The 19,103-nt window shown below is 38.0% G+C and overlaps 1 protein-coding gene across 2 annotated transcripts in view; it reads right to left on the bottom strand.

Moving 5' to 3' along the window:
• LOC121882112 (serine/threonine-protein kinase D3-like) overlaps positions 1-19,103 on the bottom strand; it is a 57,878-nt gene that overhangs the window by 29,373 nt on the left and 9,402 nt on the right. For both annotated transcript variants that reach the window (XM_042390128.1, XM_042390129.1), the window contains exon 3: positions 681-819. In XM_042390128.1, the coding sequence (XP_042246062.1) occupies positions 681-819 (139 nt within the window). The remainder of the gene's footprint in view (positions 1-680; positions 820-19,103) is intronic.

Here is a 19,103-nt window from a genome sequence, read left to right as displayed (position 1 = left end):
TCCTTTTGTTCCCTAAAAGTGTCCAAGAAACGGTAAAAACTACAGCACCAAAACCTGGCAGACAGGTTCAAAGTCGCAGCTGCTTCAAGAGCAGATAAAGTTTTAAGGAGACTGTGACTAATCCAGTGGTGGAAGAATTATTCAGATCCTTTACTTAACTAAAAGTACCAATACAGCAATGTAAAAATACTCCATTACAAGTAAAAGTCCTGCATGAAAAACCCTACTGCAGTAAAAGTAAAGTACTGTATTATGAGCTTGATGTAGTTAAAGTATTGCAGTAAAAGTAGTGGTTTGGTCCCTCTGACTGATATATTATTATATATGACATCATTAGATTATTAATAGTGAAGCATCAGTGTTAGAGCAGCATGTTACTGTTGTAGCTGCTGGAGGTGGAGCTAGTTTACACTACTTTATATACAGTCAGCTAGTTTAGTCCAGTGGTTCCCAACCTAGGGGTCAGGCCCCTCCAAAGGGTCAGCAGATAAATCTGAGGGGTTGTGAGATGATTAATGGGAGAGGAAAGAAGAAAAAACAGAGTTCTGTATAAATTATTGATGATGAAATGTAGATTTGAATTGGGGTCCTGCTGTTAGAGTCAGGAGCTGGACATATGAAGATAACTGATTAATAATCAATAGAGTCATTTATTATAACAGTAATCATTAGTTTCTTACCGGAGAGCACCACCTCGACCAGGTCGCCCTCGTGGATCTCCTCTGGTGAGGTCAGACGCTGCAGGATGTTGTCCGAGTTCAGGTCATGGCGGAAGAGGAGGATCTTGTCGTACATCCCGAAAAATCCACATTCAGGGAACTGAGGAGGAAGAGGAGGAAGAGGATTCATATAGACTCAGAGAGAGAAGCTACTGCTACTCTTAAAAGGGACACGTTATGCACATTTCACAAACTGCCGTCATCTCATCAAGAAAGTAAGAAAAAGAAAAACATTGCGAATGAAGCATTTGAAGCGATTTACAGGCGGCATTTCTACATACTTCAGGTTTTGGAACTTTGACCGACATCATAACAGTATGTAAATAACAAAAAAATCACAAAAAAACTTGATATGTCCCCTTTAATGCCTACTGCTGAGAAGTAAGTGATTCAATGAATGAAAACTTTGCATCTATCAAGAAGCTGTGTGACTTCTGTTCTGAAATTCACCTTTTGTTTTGTGTATCCTGGACGTTACTCTACTGTGATATGATAAACATGATACACACATCGATCAGCCACGACATTAAAACCACCTGCCTACTATCGTGTAGGTCCTCGTTCCACCAAAACAGCTCTGACTTGTCACTGCAGGACTCCAAAAGAACTTTGAAGGTGTCCTCTGGTATCTGGCACCAAGATCCTTTAAGTCCTGTAAGTTGCAAGGTGGGGACTCCGTGGATCGGACTTGTTTTTCCAGCACATCCCACAGATGGTCGATCGGATTGAGATCTGGGGAATTTGAAGTCTTTGTCATGTTCCTCAAACCATTCCTGAACAAGGAACACATTATCCTGCTGAAAGTCGCCACTGCCATCATGGAGTACTGTTGCCATGAAGGGGTGTACTTGGTCTGCAACAATGTTTAGGAAGGTGGTTCACTACTGGGACCCACAGTTTCCCAGTAGAACATTGCCCAGAGCGTCACATTGCCTCTGCCGGCTTGCCTTCTTCCCATAGTGCATCTTGGTGCCATATCTTCCTCAGGTAAATGATGCACACGCACCCGGCCGTCCACATGATGTAAAAGAAACCGTGATTCATCAGACCAGGCCACCTTCTTCCATTGCTCCATGGTTCAGTTCTGACACTCATGTGCCCGTTGTAGGCACTTTCAGCGGTGGACAGTGGTCAGCGTGGACTCTCTGACTGGTCTGTGGCTACGCAGCCCCAAACACACACCTGTCTATCATAGCCAGCATTAACCTCTTCAGCAGTTGGTGCTACAGTAGCTCTTCTGAGGGATCGGACCAGATGGACTAACCTTGGTCCCCCATGGACCTGCCACAGGTTCACCGGTTGTCCTTCCTTGGACCACTTTTGGTAGGTACTGACCACTGCATACCGGGAAGACCCCAAAAGACCTGCGGCTTCGGAGATGCTCTGAGCCAGTCGTCTTGCCATCAGTTTGACCCTTGTCAAAGTCGCTCAGATCTTTACGCCTGCCCATTTTTCCTGCTTCCAACACATCAACTTCAAGAACTGACTGTTCACTTGCTGCCTAACATATCCGACCCCTTGACAGGTGCCATTTAAACGAGATAATCAGTGTTCGCCTGTCAGTGGTTTTAATGTTTTGGCTGATCAGTGTAGATATATTATTTAGCGTTTAATTGTATTTGTTTGTTTTACCTACCTTGTTGTTTTTGTATTTTGATTTATGTTGAGTGGCTACTGTAACACTTTAAATTCCCTTTGGGATTAAAACAGTACTCCAACCACCCACCAACCCATCCACCAACCCATCCACCCGCCTCCCAGAGCTTTAAATTTTGAGCTTTAAAAAGTCAATAAATCAATTAATTTACATCATATCTGATCTTTAGTTGAAAAAAAAACCATACACAAAAACATTTCAACCAACCAAAAACATAAGAGCATGAATAGTATGTTGCGTACAAAGATGGGAGTTTGACACTGAGGGCGGCGATAGAGACGTGATTTGGATCATATTCAAATCAAAAGGTCTTGATGTCCACTGTGAGGAGGAGGTTTTTGGAAGATTTTGGGAAATTTTCATGACTTCATCCAGCCCGGCCCTTAAGTTAACCATTACCTAACCTTTTCATATGAGGACCACATGATGTGTGATGAAACAGATTCAGAGAAATGCCACACTGGGAAACCACCAGCAGCAAAAAATCTGACTATTTTGACTGTGGTTACTGAATCAGTTTCCACTTAAGAAGCAACAAACCACCATTTACGGTCTGTTTTTAAAAATCTGATTTTCTGATTAAAAGCACTAGCGGCTGTTGTTGTTTTTTGTCTTTTTTTTTTTTTTTTTCTAAAGCACGAGGGTTTCCCAGCAGCTGCTGCAGAGCTCCGTTACTGTTTGTAAGGAACCTTAAATATCATGTGAGCTTAGATTCCAGTTTGTGTCACTGTCGTTGTCGGATGTAATGCCCCCTCCCCCCCTCTCTCTTTCTCTTCCTTCCAAACCAACAAACAAATTCAGACTGATCTTTACTATTTAGCAAAAAGAAATGTAAACTATGGGATCAGATAGTGGTCAATAAAAATTTTGTGCTCGCTGGAGGAAAACCAATCATTCCGCTGTATTACATACCGATGCTCTGTTTGATTCAGCTGTAAAGATGGGCTTAATTAACAATTAATCAATTAGTTGCCAACTTTTAAAAGTAATCACCAACTATTTTGATGATCGATTAATGATTTTGAGTCAATTTTTAAGAAAGAAATGTCCAAATTCTCTGATTCCAGCTCTTTAAATGTGCATATTTTCTGATTTCTCAAGTCCTCTATGACAGTAAACTGAATATGTTTGACTTGTGGACGTCATCTCAGGCTTTTGGGAAACAGTGATTGACATGACATGACATTACAGACAAAACAACTAATCTATTAATCAAGAAATTACTCGACAGATTAACTGATAATGAAAAGAATCGTTAGTTAACAGCCCTTAACTTTCAGTGTCACACATTGTGTTTGAACTTTAAGCTGAGAACTGAGTTTCACATGCGGTCTTTCGCTTTGAATCTGTAGGCAGGTGTACACAAAGATATTTCATTTTTCACTTGTGTAACATCACTGCTGATATGATTTGTTCACAAGTTTTTGGCCTCCAATGAATCTAGACAAAAACCTCACTAAAACCTCACTGATTCTTAAAACATATTAAACACTGTTGACACTGTTGCAGTATTATGGTACAGTGAGCGGTGTGTGAGTGGAGGATTTGGGGGTTCAGCATCGTCTGCAGCCTGCAGACAGGCAGGCGGAGCGGCTTCCTGCCCTGAGCTGCTCTCTCTCTCTCTCTCTCTCTGTTGTTAGCAGGATGTTAGCAGCGTGCAGGTAGCGTGCAGCATGGATCCTGCAGCGAACACCGACAGCAGGAAACCCAACCGACAGGTGACGAGGCACAAGCTGCACGGATATCATTAGACTTACCGCACACACACACACACACACACACACACACTCACAGTAAGTCTGTCATGAATTATGGCTGAGGTCCTGTTACTGACACCCTGCAGCAGGGGCGTACGTTTGGTTTCGACTTTGGTAGGGACATTTTTTTTTTTAAACAGTTATGTATGTGCACATGTTCTCTCTCTCTTTTCTCTTTCATGTGCACACACACGCACACACACACACACACATAAAAGCACATACACACAAAATGTTTACTTTTAGTGAATATGTATTTGCTGACTTGCCTGAAACCAGACTTATACCATGATTTATACATTTTATTTTATTCATATAAATCTGAAACCAAAATTAATATCTAACAATGACATTTCATAGACTGTCACAATAAAGTTACAAAAGTAAATGTATAAAAGTCTGCAGGTGCTGAAAGGTTTTCTGCAGCTCTGTGCTTGACTGATATCTTTGAATCACCTCCAAAACTTCTACTTTTTTATTTTATTTTTTTTCATTTTAACTCCTAAACTCTTGATTAGATCTTTCACTGTGACATCAGAGCTCGCCTGTCTGTGTGTCTCTGTGCTGAGGACAGGACGTGACGACAGGATTTTCATAATAAAATGATGCCTGACGTTCACAAACAGATCAGTTGGACAAGCTGCGGCTAATTTAGCTTGTAAATAATGTTCATGTCCTAATGACACTTGTGCAATAATAACTCTGCTCCTGATCTGCTCTTTGAAAAGGGAAGGATGGCATTAAATAGCAAATATCTCTCCCACTAATTTAAAAGAAGACGTCAGTGACACTTCGGTCTTTCTTTAAAAAGCACCTGAACCCACTTTGAGAGGCCTTTTCATCGACAGTAATTGAGTTTTTTAATTAAAAGGCAAGTCTGAGCATTGATCACAAATCAGCTAACAACACCTAACGCCTGAAATTTAAATATAATATCAGCTGACTGATGTATGTTTCGTCCAGTGAAGTCGTTTTCAGTTCTGTGAGGTATGAAACATTTAATCTATAAATAAATTCACATTCTCTACCTCACAACCTCTACTGCTGCTGCTGCTGCTGCTGCTGTTAGCCAACAATGCAACACAGTTTGAAGTTCATGATCAGGTCGAGTATCCCCCATCCGTCTCTTTGCTCTTTATCATAATAAACACACAAACCTGGCAATTCTGCACAGGTCTATATCTGTACGGACAATTCAGCAACCTGCAGTCATTAACCGTGTGGCTACACTTCAAACAAATAGATAACAGCAGACAGAGAAAGACTTGGAAACACAAGTCTGTTGTTAAAACTCCATCTAAAAGTCTCTAAACTAAACTGCACAATCAACCAGTTTGTTTGCTTCATGTACTGAAATCTCTCTAAATGGTGTCGTCTCACTGTCCGACCGCCAAAACCCAGATGCGAGAAGTTAATCGAAAATGTTAAAATGTTCGTTTGAGTTGCCTTCAGTTATTATTGTGAGCTCATAACAGTTAAGATGTTTGTTGCTCTCGGCCGACACGCTGCCCTTTAGGGCTGCGAACTGGGAGGGACCCACTGGTTCCAGAAGTGTTTTTCCCCAAACAGCCTGAGGTGAAGCCGACGTGGAAGTATCTTAAAGTGCCTCTGTCAAACGTTTCTTTAGATGACATCATATATCAGGTCCTTATCAAAGAAATGATTTTATGTTTAGTGCATTATAAGGCTGCTTTTCTTTTGTATACTAGTATTATTATATTATTGTACTGGAGTGCATTATATTGAAAAGTGTTCCTCATGTTTTGCTCTCTCATATTTATATAAATGTCATTGATTGTGCCCCCCCCCCCCCACCACCACCACCACCACCCACACTCCTGAAACCAAACGTAACCCTACAAACAACCAGTCCCACCAGTCAAACCACAAACATCTGTATGAAAGGAACAGCTGTGTAATAAAGGTTAAATAGTGGATCTTTTATCTTATTTATCTGATTTAAAGCACCGTCAGACTGGAATAAGACTTGTTTTCATATTTTTTTTCCCTTCTCTTAATTATTACAATATTTCTCTTTTGTTCTTTTTCTCCTTTTAGTTTATAAATAGAATTTTATTTTCTTTGGCAATTTCTTGTTAGCTTTGTGCAGAGATAAGAAGAGAAATCTGTTGATTGTTCTGTGTTATTTTTGTATTATTATTATTGATTAAAATAGTTCATTTGCATGTTGTCAGAAAACGAGACACTGCCTTTCAAGCTGCTCATCCTCAAATTAAATCCCAAATATAAAAAAAAAAAAATCAAAAGAAGCTGCTTCCGCTGAAGTTTTAAACCAACAAACGACTTTTTGTCTCTTTTGTTGTTGAAAAATGATGTTTAAAAGAAGTAATTAAAGAAAAACACACACTGGGACAAACAAATCTGTGTCTGCAGACATGAAACCACAACTGAGCAGGAAGCTGGAAAAAAAAAAAAAAAAAAAAGAGAAAAAAGAAAATCCTCCATGCGGACCGGGTGAGATCTGGACCAGAAGTTGAAAACACTTTTGTTCAGCTGCCACGACGACGCGTTTTTGGGACGGCGTCCAATCACGTTAGCGGAGGTCATCGGCCGCTGTGTTCGCTGAGGTGAGCAGAGAAACGACGCGCTAAGAGTTCTGTTAATGGACGGAGTGTGTGTTTAATACACACTGATCCCCTTTTTATGGTTAATCCTCCATTAACCGGGCTTAACCTTCCACACACACACACACACACACACACACACACACACACACACACACACTCTCTTTCATGTTCTCCAACTCTTCTCTCTCAACAAACTGAACCAGATTTCCAACGACTCCACAGCTTGATTCTTGTCAAAGTCGCAGAGGCCAAAACCTCCAGGCCCTGTCGTGACCTTTGACCCCCCCAGGCAGGAGCAGGAATAGGGCCGAGACATCTCCTCCTCTTGGTGCTAGGTCTTGTTTTTACTGAGGCAAGGGAGGGGTAGGATGGGGGGGGGGGGAGGCAGGGGGGGGGGGATCCACCACCTCTTAATCTGCGCAGCACTTATGCCATTATCAGAGACTAAGTGTTCATGGAGCCCAATAATCCTGGTTCTCGCTCAGCATCCGGTCCACAAACACACAAAAAAAAACACACACTGCAACTGCTTCATGAAGTTTATGTTAAAGCAGGATTTATACTTTTACTTTATGTGCCAATTTGTTGCATTTTACAACATACCTGGTATGTAAAGGAGGGAAAAAACTTCAAAAATACTGTTTGTAAAGCTTCTCGGAGCAGGAAATCACTCACTAACTGGCCAAAAAAATGCATCTCAGTGATGCAGTTTTTGGTTCTGTTTTTAAGACGAGGAGTAAAAGCATCTTATCAACTTTCTTAATTTAGGAAATCACTCACATCTCGGTGAGTATTTAGGAGTTTTAACCTGTTAGGAGTTTCCAGGAGACGCGTTCAGGCAGAGATATTCAGCGAGACGTAAGAAAAACCGAAAAACTGTTGTAACGTGGAACATGCAGCTTTAATTGTGCTTATACGGATGTTGTGCATGTGACTAAAACTAATACGAACACAATCATATCTGGATCTCATCTTCATTACAACAGGTGAAATACTTTTATAGGGTTTTGAATCTTTTTATTTATTAAGGCAAAGAGACACTGTTCACACGGTGGATTTCCCGAGACTGTGTGACATTATAGAAATAATGTCACACAGTCATAACGATTGGACGTTGGAGGAGAAGATGCACCAGTGCACGGTTAGCAACTGTGCAACATGTGCAAGACGCTGCAATATGATGGGAATTATGAACTGATGTGGTTTAACAGGTTACACAGATGAGTCAAATCAGGCTTAACTACTATTTTAATTTACTTTATAAGCTACATTTTCTTTAATCCATGTGAGTAGGTTTGTTTACAGTCTATGAAGGCTGAACGGTGCGTATATATCTGCAGTAAATAAATTATTATTTATTAACAACTATAATAATCCAGTTGTAGCAGCTGTAACATTCAAAACATGATGCGTTCAACCTTTAATTTATAAGTTATTGATTTGTACTTTGTATCAGACGACAAAATTGTTGGAGGAGGAAAAAATATCAGAAACAGTTTTGACAACTTAGTGATTTTCTCGCCGTATTTGGCGACATTTCAGACTCTCTTAGTAACTTTTTAAAAGAAAAAAAAAGCAACTAGCGACAAGTTTTTTAGCAGAACTTAACTCTTCTCCTTAAAAAGAGTCAGTGAACGAGCGCTAATGTGTTCAGTGGACCAATCATCAGCCAGACGGAGATGAGAATGAGCTCATTGTTTAACCCTTTAACTCTTTGTTTTTTATTCAAAATGATTTAACTTCACTATTTAACAACAGTGAGTAACAGTAGTGAGTTTATTCCAGCGTCTGGATCACTATTGCAACACATCTTTCTATATCCAACAGCCTGCATAAAATAGTTTTAGATTTACATTCATATTGAGGACATAGCTGCTTAAAAAAAGCTAAAAAAAAAAAAAAAAAAAAAGCTAAAAAGCTAACGAGTTTCAGTCAAAAGTTTGGACTTAAATGAGAAAATGTGTCCAAATCTTTGACTGATACTGTAGATAGTTTGTCAGTTTTTACTTCATTTTCTTAGATTTTTTTAAAATCTTGTATATTTAATTACTTTTTGATGTCACAGATATGCAAATTAGCGTGTGATGTCATCAAGGGACGTTCAAGGCTTTAGCTGCTTCCCACTGAAAACAGTTTGGCAACATTGGAAATCATTTAGACACAGCTGACTGAAGGAACACTTTCACAGTTCCTCCATTTTTTTGTCACATGACAACATAAACATCATGCATCTTTTTTTTTTTTTATATCAACTGACAAACAGCAGGTTATCATTTGGTGTTTTTTCTTTTTTTCACACAGCATTTTATAAAAAAACACTGGGCAGCGATGTCAAGAGCACAAACAGATAAAGCAGCCGCTGTCTTCCGCTGCTTAAAGCCCAGAGCCTTTCAGCTCCAATAAAACTCTCCAACTCTTTCACAGCAGGCGGGCAATTAGCCGGGAACGACGGCGCAGGAACGGCCCGATGGGAAATATTAAAAGGTAAACACCGCCGCGCTGCCTGTTTTCCCTGCATCCGCTCGCTCCGTCACCTCGCTCAGGAAACAACAGGAAGCGGCGCTGAGTGGGTCAGGGTTGTCAGAGCGTGTGGGAGTTTCATTCATCCACTTATTAAAAAAGGCTGAAATCAGTGCTGAAAGCAACAAATGAAAAAAAAACTGCACACACCTGAAGCTGAAAGTGCTTTTCATCATTAAGGACGAGTGTGTATTTTTACACTCGGCGAGGTTTTAATGGCTTTTTAGGGTCGTGGAAAAAGAGAAAAGTCATAAAAGACAATTAAATACTTCATTCCTTCTCTTTTCTGGTGTTTCTAGAGAATAAATTAAACTACTGCGGCTTTCACTGCAAGTCTGTGGAGCCCAGTAAGAGCAGTGAAAACATCATTTGCTCAAATTTGTATTTTATGACCTCATTATACTGATTTCATTCCCATGAATTGGTCATTTATACCCTTCAGTTACTGTCAATTTGTTTTACTTGTGTTCCAAAACAAGCCACAGTGCTCCTTTTGTAACCTTTATTAAACAAATCGAAACTTATCAAGTAATTTCTGTTCTCGTAAAAGCCTAATAGAAATGTCCTGAAACTATCAACGACGACATGAAACTATATTCTTGAAAATAATGATCTGCACTGAAAACAAACAGACATATCTACAAAAATAAGACTTTAAATCTGCTCTAATCAATATTTTTAGGTTAACAATTTATCCAAAAAAAAAAGTAATATCATGTGACTGTAGTTCCCCTCAGTTTTTCAGAGCTTTTTAGGCCTTTTTCTAATCGTTTCTTTAGTTTGTTTTACAACCTGCAACTTAACTGTACACTACCTCCAAATAAATGCTTGTGTTGCTGCGCATCAACAGTAAATCGCTGCCATAACAACTTTATAAGGTGATAATACATCACAGCTGTTTCTGCTGCTCCCAAGTAATACAAAAATGAATTGATGTAAGCTTGTAGAAATAACAACGCAATTATGGAGAACAATAGCTTAACAAGGATTTTATGCACATTTTCAGGTCTATATTTTTATATCTGGATTATCTTTGCATGATTTACAGTTAAAAACTCCTTATTTATCTTATACTGGCTTTTTATGCAGCCCCTCGGTTCAGCCTCTGTCTGAAACAGGCTGCTCCTGTCTCTTTAAGGCCCCCACTCTGTTCTGATTGGTCAGCTTCCTCCGGCTCTGCTGACTATGTAAACAAACTATAGTAGCAAGATTTGACTTCTTGTTCTTGTTCTTCACTCTGAGTAGTAACTTCTCAAATACGTGATGGGAGTTGAAACAGATCTGAAATACGAGAGCGGACACGTGAACAACTTCAGGAACAAAGACTACATAACGGACGGCCGTTGAGAGGAGGAAGTAGAGGTTACTTTGCAAACGAAGCGTTCGGAGCAGGCTGAGTTCCTGATTTTTGACTCGCTGGCAGCATTTTTACATACGTTCACCTCAAGTTTTGGAACTTTGACCAGTATGTAAATAACAGAAAATCACTAAAAGCATAATATATCCCCTTTAAGTCATAACTACATTTAACCATATTAGTGCCTTGATATGCTTGTTTATCTATAATTAATGACCAGCACACACACACACATACTGTGCTTTTATGTTCTACATCTGTCACTGTGACCACAACAACATCCTCCCTCCTCAGATACATCAGTGTGTGTGTGTGTGTGTGTGTGTGTGTGTGTGTGTTAAATGACCTCATTGTTTCCTCCTGGCTTCATTCAACAGCAGAATGACCACAATGACAAACAAAAGCTGAGAGTTACAGCGGGTATGATTATTGAAATACGACATCACGGCTTTAAATGTCACAACTATTTTAATAAGTTAACAAGGCAAGTTAACGTCTTTTGTTACGGAAGATAAAACATGTCTGCAAAGTTTTCATTAAGACGTAATTCTGTTGAGGAAGATGAATGTAGACCTTCCTCTCAGCACTGACTCAATTACATATTGGAAATGGAGAAAGTAGGCTCGGTGACATATTCGATATATCTAAACCAAGCCATGTTTGCACGGTTAAATGTTTACATTATGTTTTTCTATTTTTATCTTAATAAATTATGTTCTAAAGTTTAACTAATGAACTCTCTGGTTTATTCAGGCTTCAGTCATTAACAGGATACTCAACATGAATCTGTCTGTTAGTGAAAATGATCTTAAAAAACTTCATCATGTCAAAATAACAAACACTATTCTCCTTTAAAGCAGCTACAAGGAGTTTTTAACCCTTTATGAAACAGCTGATGACAGACCGTTGTGTCCTCTACTTAAGATGTCAACCAACCTGACAATTTGGATGCAAATGAGCGTCAGATATCCTGGTTAGATTTGACCAGTTAGACGGAACAAAGTAAACATTAAACCCCAACTCATTTCCTGTTTCTGAGCAGATGACATCAGCGATGTCGACGGAAACTAACTCACTTCCTGGTTCTTATCGCAACAACAGGTACAGTGGAAGCAGGTGGGGGGGGGGGGGGGGGGGGGGGGGGGTGAAAGGTCAGTTTTATTTTCATTATACATTAACAGCTGCTGTCAGTTGGATGTATTTTAAAAGTGACTTTTGCACTCCTGTGATATACAAACGCAGGGACGTTTATTATGCCCTTATCTAATATGAAGTATTAAAACTCAGGTATCAGGACAAGTATCTAAAATTTTCAAACAACGCCCAACAGTAATCTCTACACCTGAGGAGGAAGGAGGAATTAGTTTCTTATCATTCAACATTTGTTTAAGTCCGACTGTCACTCTGTCAGCAGTCAAAAATAATGTCAACGTCTCTTTTAAATGTGCTGGTCACTTTTTATGATTGAAGAAGGAAAAAAAGATCTTTGGAAAAATATCAGAAATGCTCCTTTTTTGTCTCAGGAGTGTGTCGGTGTCTGTAGGCGGGTTTTCATCCACCCTGTTTTATGCACTTTTTCAATTTGCACATTTAAAAAATAAAAACGTGTATAGAACTTCTGGGAATTTGAAAAAAGGTGGAAAAGTTTCTATAAAAGCAAAATGTGACAAAGTGCAATGGAAACAGATTTAGTGAATAAATGACGACGTACAGGAAGCATGTGACTTAAACGTTCATAAGCTCTTCTCTTCGTCTCTTCTTCAATACGTGTCTGTATAACTGACACAGAGCTGTTATCAAAAAACATCCTCAAGATTCTCCATTTCCACTGTCCATCATGCTCTCTGTCACCAGGATGTGTATCACATTTTCTATCACTTCAGCTTTGACTGTCGTTCTATCAATGACATCGACACGTCACGCCATCTTCTTGTTTTTGTGGTTTACAGCACTCGACAGGAGAATCAGCGCCACCGACTGTTTACTTCGATGTGCTCAACAATTAATATTCACAAAACAGTAGTGGATGGAACACGTTTAATTTGATTTATTGATTTTGTGAAATTTGGGTCAAAATTTGTGCTACACTTGGATAGAAACCTGACATGTGTTTGATTGACAGCAGCTGGCAGGATGAGTGTCGGCGTTACACCGTAGAGAACGAGTAAACAGTGTTGTTAGCAGCTAACGGGTCCAAAATGACAGGTACGTTAACATGCTGGGTTTTTATTTTGTTTGTTTGTTTTTTATTGTTGGGATATAACATAACAAAAAGACATAGGAACATAAGACAAGGCAGTTGGACGGTGTCAGAACATACAGACATTAAGACAAGACAGCGAAACAGCTGATATGAACTGGGAGGCTGAGTTTAACGAGTTGTGTTAGTGTTTGTGACGTGACGTGTCGGGTTCAGTAAATCATGTTTATGAGGGGTTGACTAATGAGTAACAACAAAGAAACAAGGTAGAGAGAATAATAAATAATAATAATGAAAGTGGAAGTTGCAGGCGATTCGAGTCTTGTGAGGTTGTAATTTACAACGTTAGCGGTGCACTTTTCCCCAGTGAATGTTTGTTTGGCAGCTCGTTCAACAAGCTAAGGTCCAGGACAAGACGTGTGTTCATGTTTGTATGCATGTTAGATAAGAAGGAGACTTTAGCAGGGAAGCTAATGTTGGTTGTTGTTCAGATCTGTGGTTCTTGTGTTGTGGAGCAGGATGCAATCAGGCTTAGTGTGACCGTCTGCTCTGCTTATGATAGTAGGACTGTGTTATTGCTTTATGCAAAGATTTAATTGGCTTTGATTGGCTGCTGTGAGTTAAATGAATTATTACACCATCACATAAGAGGAAACAAAATTAGTTCTTGCATCAAACAACTCGTGAAAAATGTTTCTGAAAAAGTTTTTTTCATCTACTTCAACACAGTTTTCCCTGTAACCTCTAGTGGCCGTTAGAGGAACTGCACCTGCGTAGATGAGCATTTATTCATTCACCTCAACAGTTTGGAGGAATAAAACCAGGTCAGGTTACAGAACTTAAAGAGAAGCTGTAACAGGATTAAAAGTGTTTTTTAGACGGCAGCTGTGTGTGACGTTCAGGATCAGAGCTCAGATGTAAATGTGGTGTTTTACCGAGGACGGTTTTATTAAATGAGACGACAAATGGAGTCTGTAAAGTTAAGCCGGGATTTTAAAAAGTTTGCATAAGAGTCAGACAGATGTTAATGTTCGTTAATTCAAACGTGTTACATAAAAGAAAATTAATGACGGGATTAAAACCTCTTCACTTACCATTAAATAACATCAAAACAACCTCATACTATTGTTAAATCTAGGTTAGCTTAGCGGTCCTTTTAATTCATATTTTTATCATTGTCATTAATATAATCCAGTTTCATGTATTCTTGATGGTTTGAACTGCAGTTAAAATGGGTTTTATGACCACAATTTCCTTTTTTTGTCGAGTACATTTCAATTTTTTACTGCTAATCACTTGTTTCTTGTTGTAAGGAAGACAATCATACGTGATATTAGTGTAAAACATCCTAATCAATACAAAAACATATAAGTTGTACACATTGAACAGACACAGAAATGAACAGGTAGGAGAAAGAAAGCGAAATAATGATAATTTGCCAAATGTAGTACATAAAAAAGACTAACTATAATACTTAATTAATGTTGTTTTTAGTAATTGTTTGATAAAAAAAACTAATTAAGCTAATAAATCATCTGCTTTTCACCATTTTCAAACTATTTGGAGGATGTTTGATCACTTATTGATCAGGTTGTTTAGTTATTCAGTTAATCGAGTAGAGAGAAGGTGGAAGAGGAAGACAGAAAGAAAGAAACGAACCCGTTCACCGGGTGTCCTTGTAAACTTACATCAGACACTAATGGCTGCTGTCAGATGAAAATATCACATCTCCATAAAATGTCCGGAAACATTTGATGTCCTCCAGAGAAAAACAAAGACTTAAGTTTCAGAAAATGACCAAAAACATCATGTATTTATGTTAAAATGACAAAGTCCTCTAGCAGCTCTTCTGTGTTAAATGACTTTAACTCGTGAGATTGTTTCATCATCGATTCATCTCAGGATTATTTTTCAGATTAATTGCTTTGTCTGTAAAATGTCAGTAAATACTTAATTATAGCCGTTATAACTTCCTTCAGTCCAAGCCGCCATCTTCGTGTCTTTTATTGTCTGATCAACAGTCATCATGTATGACACAGAAAATCATTAAATTATCACTTAAATGATTATATGATTATCAAAATAGTTGCCGATTATTTTCTGTCAATCAACTAATCGATTAATTGACGAATCGTTGCAGTTCTAACCGACAGTCAACGATTTTCTTTGAACCATAACCAGGTAACCAGAAAGTTTTTATGCTTATTTTCATCATATATTAATCTTTTATTTTTCTTGATTAATCAATTAGTCGTTTATAGTGAAAACTGTCAATAAATGTTTCCCAAAGCCCAAGATGCAACTCAAAATGTTTTGTTTTGTCCACAACCCAAAGACATTCAGTTTACTGTCATAGACAACTAAAGAAACCAAAAAATATTCACATGTGAGAAGCTGTAATTTTAGCATTTTCTCTTCTCAAAACAATTAATCAATCATCAAAATAGTTATATATTTATATATATTTGTGTAGTAAATGTAATGTAAGTGTAGATGTAAGTTTGAGGATTTTAACGAGATCATTTCTTATAACTTCTTTTTTGTTTTTTTTGGAAAAACCATATTAGATGCAATTTATTATTCAAAGTAGAGCATCTTCAGATCTTAAAACATGTCTGGAAGGGATTTCTTTAACCACAGCAGTGTCATATCAGAAAAACAGCTTTTTTTTGTAATTAATTTTAGTTTTAATGGTTTTGGAAGACAAACAAATGACGTCAGATCATAAAACGCTGGTCTGGAAGTTACAAACAAAATATTACGTTCTTTTTTTGGGGTTCAGTTTTAATAATGTAATTTTAATGTATCCGACGTGTCATTTGAGCCATTAAACAAACTGAATAGCTGATTTGTTTTTCGTTGTATTTCTCTCTATTTGCTCTTGATATGAGTGATGTTTGACTCTGGTGTTTTGGGTAAAAACGAAATTAACACACATATATACGAATAAAACCCTTCAATTGATGTTAAAAACGATGAAAGCTGGAATCACAAGGTTTCATGTGACATTTGCAGAGCATTTAAAAAGCTCCGTAGGCGGGTCGAGCTCCGTCTCTCTCTCTCTCTCAGTCTCTCTTCACCATCACTCACTTCTCCACCTGAACCACCACCTGGCCTTGGTAGCCATGGAAACCAGCACAGCTAATGGGAGAAAGGGAGTGGAGGACAAGTGTCCCTCAGGTTGCCGTAGCAACAGATACAGATGCTGTTTTTCATGTTTTAAATGATGGCTTTTTATTTACAGATATTTTATCTGTTATGTCTTAATTTGCTCTCGATGTCGTTCATGTTTTTTTTTTTATCTTCTTGTTATTTTTTTATGCCTTCCTGTTCACAGTAAAGCTGCTTTTATAGAAATGGCACTTTGTGTATTTTTTCATCATATGTTGAACATATTTTACTTCATCTACTATTTAAAAAAAAAGAAAAAAAAATTGTAAATGACACCAGAGTTGATTTTTTTTTAGATTTTTGTCACATTTTAACATTTGCATGAATCTGCTCCCCATATTTTAAGTTCCATAAATGAGCTAAACTTTTACTTTAAATGACATAATAGTATTTTTTTCAACACTAGAATGATTATTTTCACTACACTATCAAATTTCTTTCTCACCAGCATAGACTCTGTGAATCCTTCGCCTTGTTTTGCTTCATTTCTTTCAGACAGTCAGAAATGTTTCTCACACTCTTTCAGCCATACAGAGAAGTTCCAGATGACTCTATTTTCTCCATCAGCTCCTTACTCTGACTGATGAAGTCTTACATGAGAGGGATTTTCCGTATTTTGTGTTTTTGTCTGGGTGATGTCATGTTCATCAGAGCACAAATCAGAGTTTAGCAATATTTTCATTTCACAATATCTGACAACAACAGCTGGTGGGTTTTGTTTGATCACTGTCAATTAAATCTGATCAAACCGCACTCACACGATCCTGAAGAAGCAGATTAGTTTTTGAGAATTTTCCCAAACTTTAACTTTGATTGCTACATGTTTGGTCTGGAATATTTAAGCTTATCAAGAAATAAATAAGATTAGATTTAAATAAGTCCTTTTTTTTGGTCCTGTTTATATAGATTTTTTATGTATTGATATTTTAATTGTGCCTAATAATCTTAACTTTCACTAGTGTTGTTTGTTCAACCGTTTATTCTTTTATTGTTGTTCCATTTACTATAATCAAGATCTTGTTATAGTCTACGTCTACGTATTATTCAATGTTTAATTCAATTCTGTATTTTCATATCAAGAACACGTTTCTATTTAGCATTATAAGCACTACATAAACATTAACAAATATTTATAACACACTGGTCATAAGCAGATATAAGGACATCATTATAACTTCTCCTATGAAGACATATTTTATATTATTACAACTGTGTTTTACTGTATTGTCATTCATGTGTGTTTATACAGCAGCCTGGGTGCCAACAGGAGGAGTTATAGTTGTTGATAAGTACATTATCCCTAACTCTAACCCTAACCCTAATGCCCTGATGCCCTAACCCTAACCCTAATGCCCTAACCCTAACCCTAACCCTAACGCCCTGATGCCCTAACCCTAACTAACGCCAGATACCCTAACCCTAACTCTAATATATCTGCTGACAACTACAGTAAAGTGTGTTATAAACCATTTAAATGTCTGTATATTGCCTATAAGGGCTAAATCGGGGGTGGATCAAGTCTGTCTACTGTGAAGCAGAAGTCAAAGTGTAAATAAACGGATGAGCTCAACACTGTCTCTCTGACATCTAAAAAATGTCCCTTTGATAAACAGTGCAGCCATAAAAAAAACTGTCCATCATTGACTTAATAAAACACAAAAGACACTTTTTAAATAACATGAGTCGGGGAGACACTGATTAGACGAGACGCTGATGATGTGCGGAGACAAGAAGCTAAACTCTGGAGATGTTTTAGAGGCTTGTATTGTCTCACGCTGACAAACTGCCGTCTTCTCTCTATGTTTCTCTCTCGTTCTCTCAGATTCCAGGTTCATGACATCACCGCCGACGAGCGCTGGCTGTTTGGACAATCAAGGACACTCGGCTGCTCTTCTTCACTGATTCTTTGCCAAAACTTAAGTTTCTATGAGCCCAAAAAATTAAAAGTTCAACTAACAGAACAAAGAGAAATGACACAGAAAATTAGCCGAGATTATGTTTTTTTTCCTTATTTCACACAGATGTAGCAGTAAAGACATAAAGTCAAGTTCAGTTTCGCTGCTTGATTTATGTTTCCTGAGGGGTAAAAAAATGCAGCAGCAAAATGACAAAGTGAGAAATTATGACATGCATTAATCACTGTAACGTTCAAATCCAAAAGGAGAATAAGTGTTTATCTTTGGATATTAAAACGTTCCCAAAGGAAGAAAATGGAATCACAAGAACTTATGGGAATTTTGTTGGTTTATACAAAAATATGGAAATTAAGCAAATCTGGCAAACAAATATGTAAATGAAGAACACAAGAATAAAGTCTCTTTTTCATGAAAACATGCTAAACTGCAAAGGTGGCTGATTTAAACATGTACATAGAATTATATATTTTCAGAGCTACCTAACTGAGTGTTTTGAGCTTGCATTGCACTTTTTTTCATACCAACTGTAACATATTTCAAAAGCAGCAAGAATAGCTATTTTTCTCCTAAAGTGTTTTCATTGTGCAGGTTACTGTCACTCAGCTCAAGACAATCCTTCAAATAAATGAGAAAAACTCACTGAAAATAGATCTTACAGGAAGATTTTCATTTGTTTCAAGATGTAAATATTTAGATTATTATTTAGATGGATTTTTGTCCACTTGATGCCTTTAACATATTATCAAATGATAAAGTTCTGGCTAATTTGTTAATAAATGCTTACACATCCAGCAGATCCAGAGCAGTAAAAATGCTGTAAAACCAAAACTAAGAGCTAAAAGAGGTTAAAAAAGCTCTGCAAAGCTGCAGAGTTGGTGGTTATTCTCTGTGGGTTCGTCAGACGCACTTTGAGTCGATGCTGATATCAAAAATATTGAGCAAAGAGTTTCATTACACAATCCGTGACGGGACTGTGAGAGTGTGTGTACGGAGGGGGTGGTCAATGTGGCGACCTACAGGGGAGGGGAACTTCCCTACTTCCCTACCAACCCCCCTTCCTCACACACACACACACACACACACACACACACACACACACACACACACAGGAGTGACATAACAGCCGTAAATCAGACCTCAGGCTTCCATCCACCCACAGACGGAGCTCACAGCTCCATGATGTCGACACAAAAGCAGGAAAAAGAACATTCCAGTGCT

This window comes from Thunnus maccoyii, chromosome 17 (genome assembly GCF_910596095.1).
Source record: "Thunnus maccoyii chromosome 17, fThuMac1.1, whole genome shotgun sequence".
NCBI lineage: Eukaryota > Metazoa > Chordata > Actinopteri > Scombriformes > Scombridae > Thunnus > Thunnus maccoyii.
This window is presented reverse-complemented; position numbering and strand designations above follow the sequence as displayed.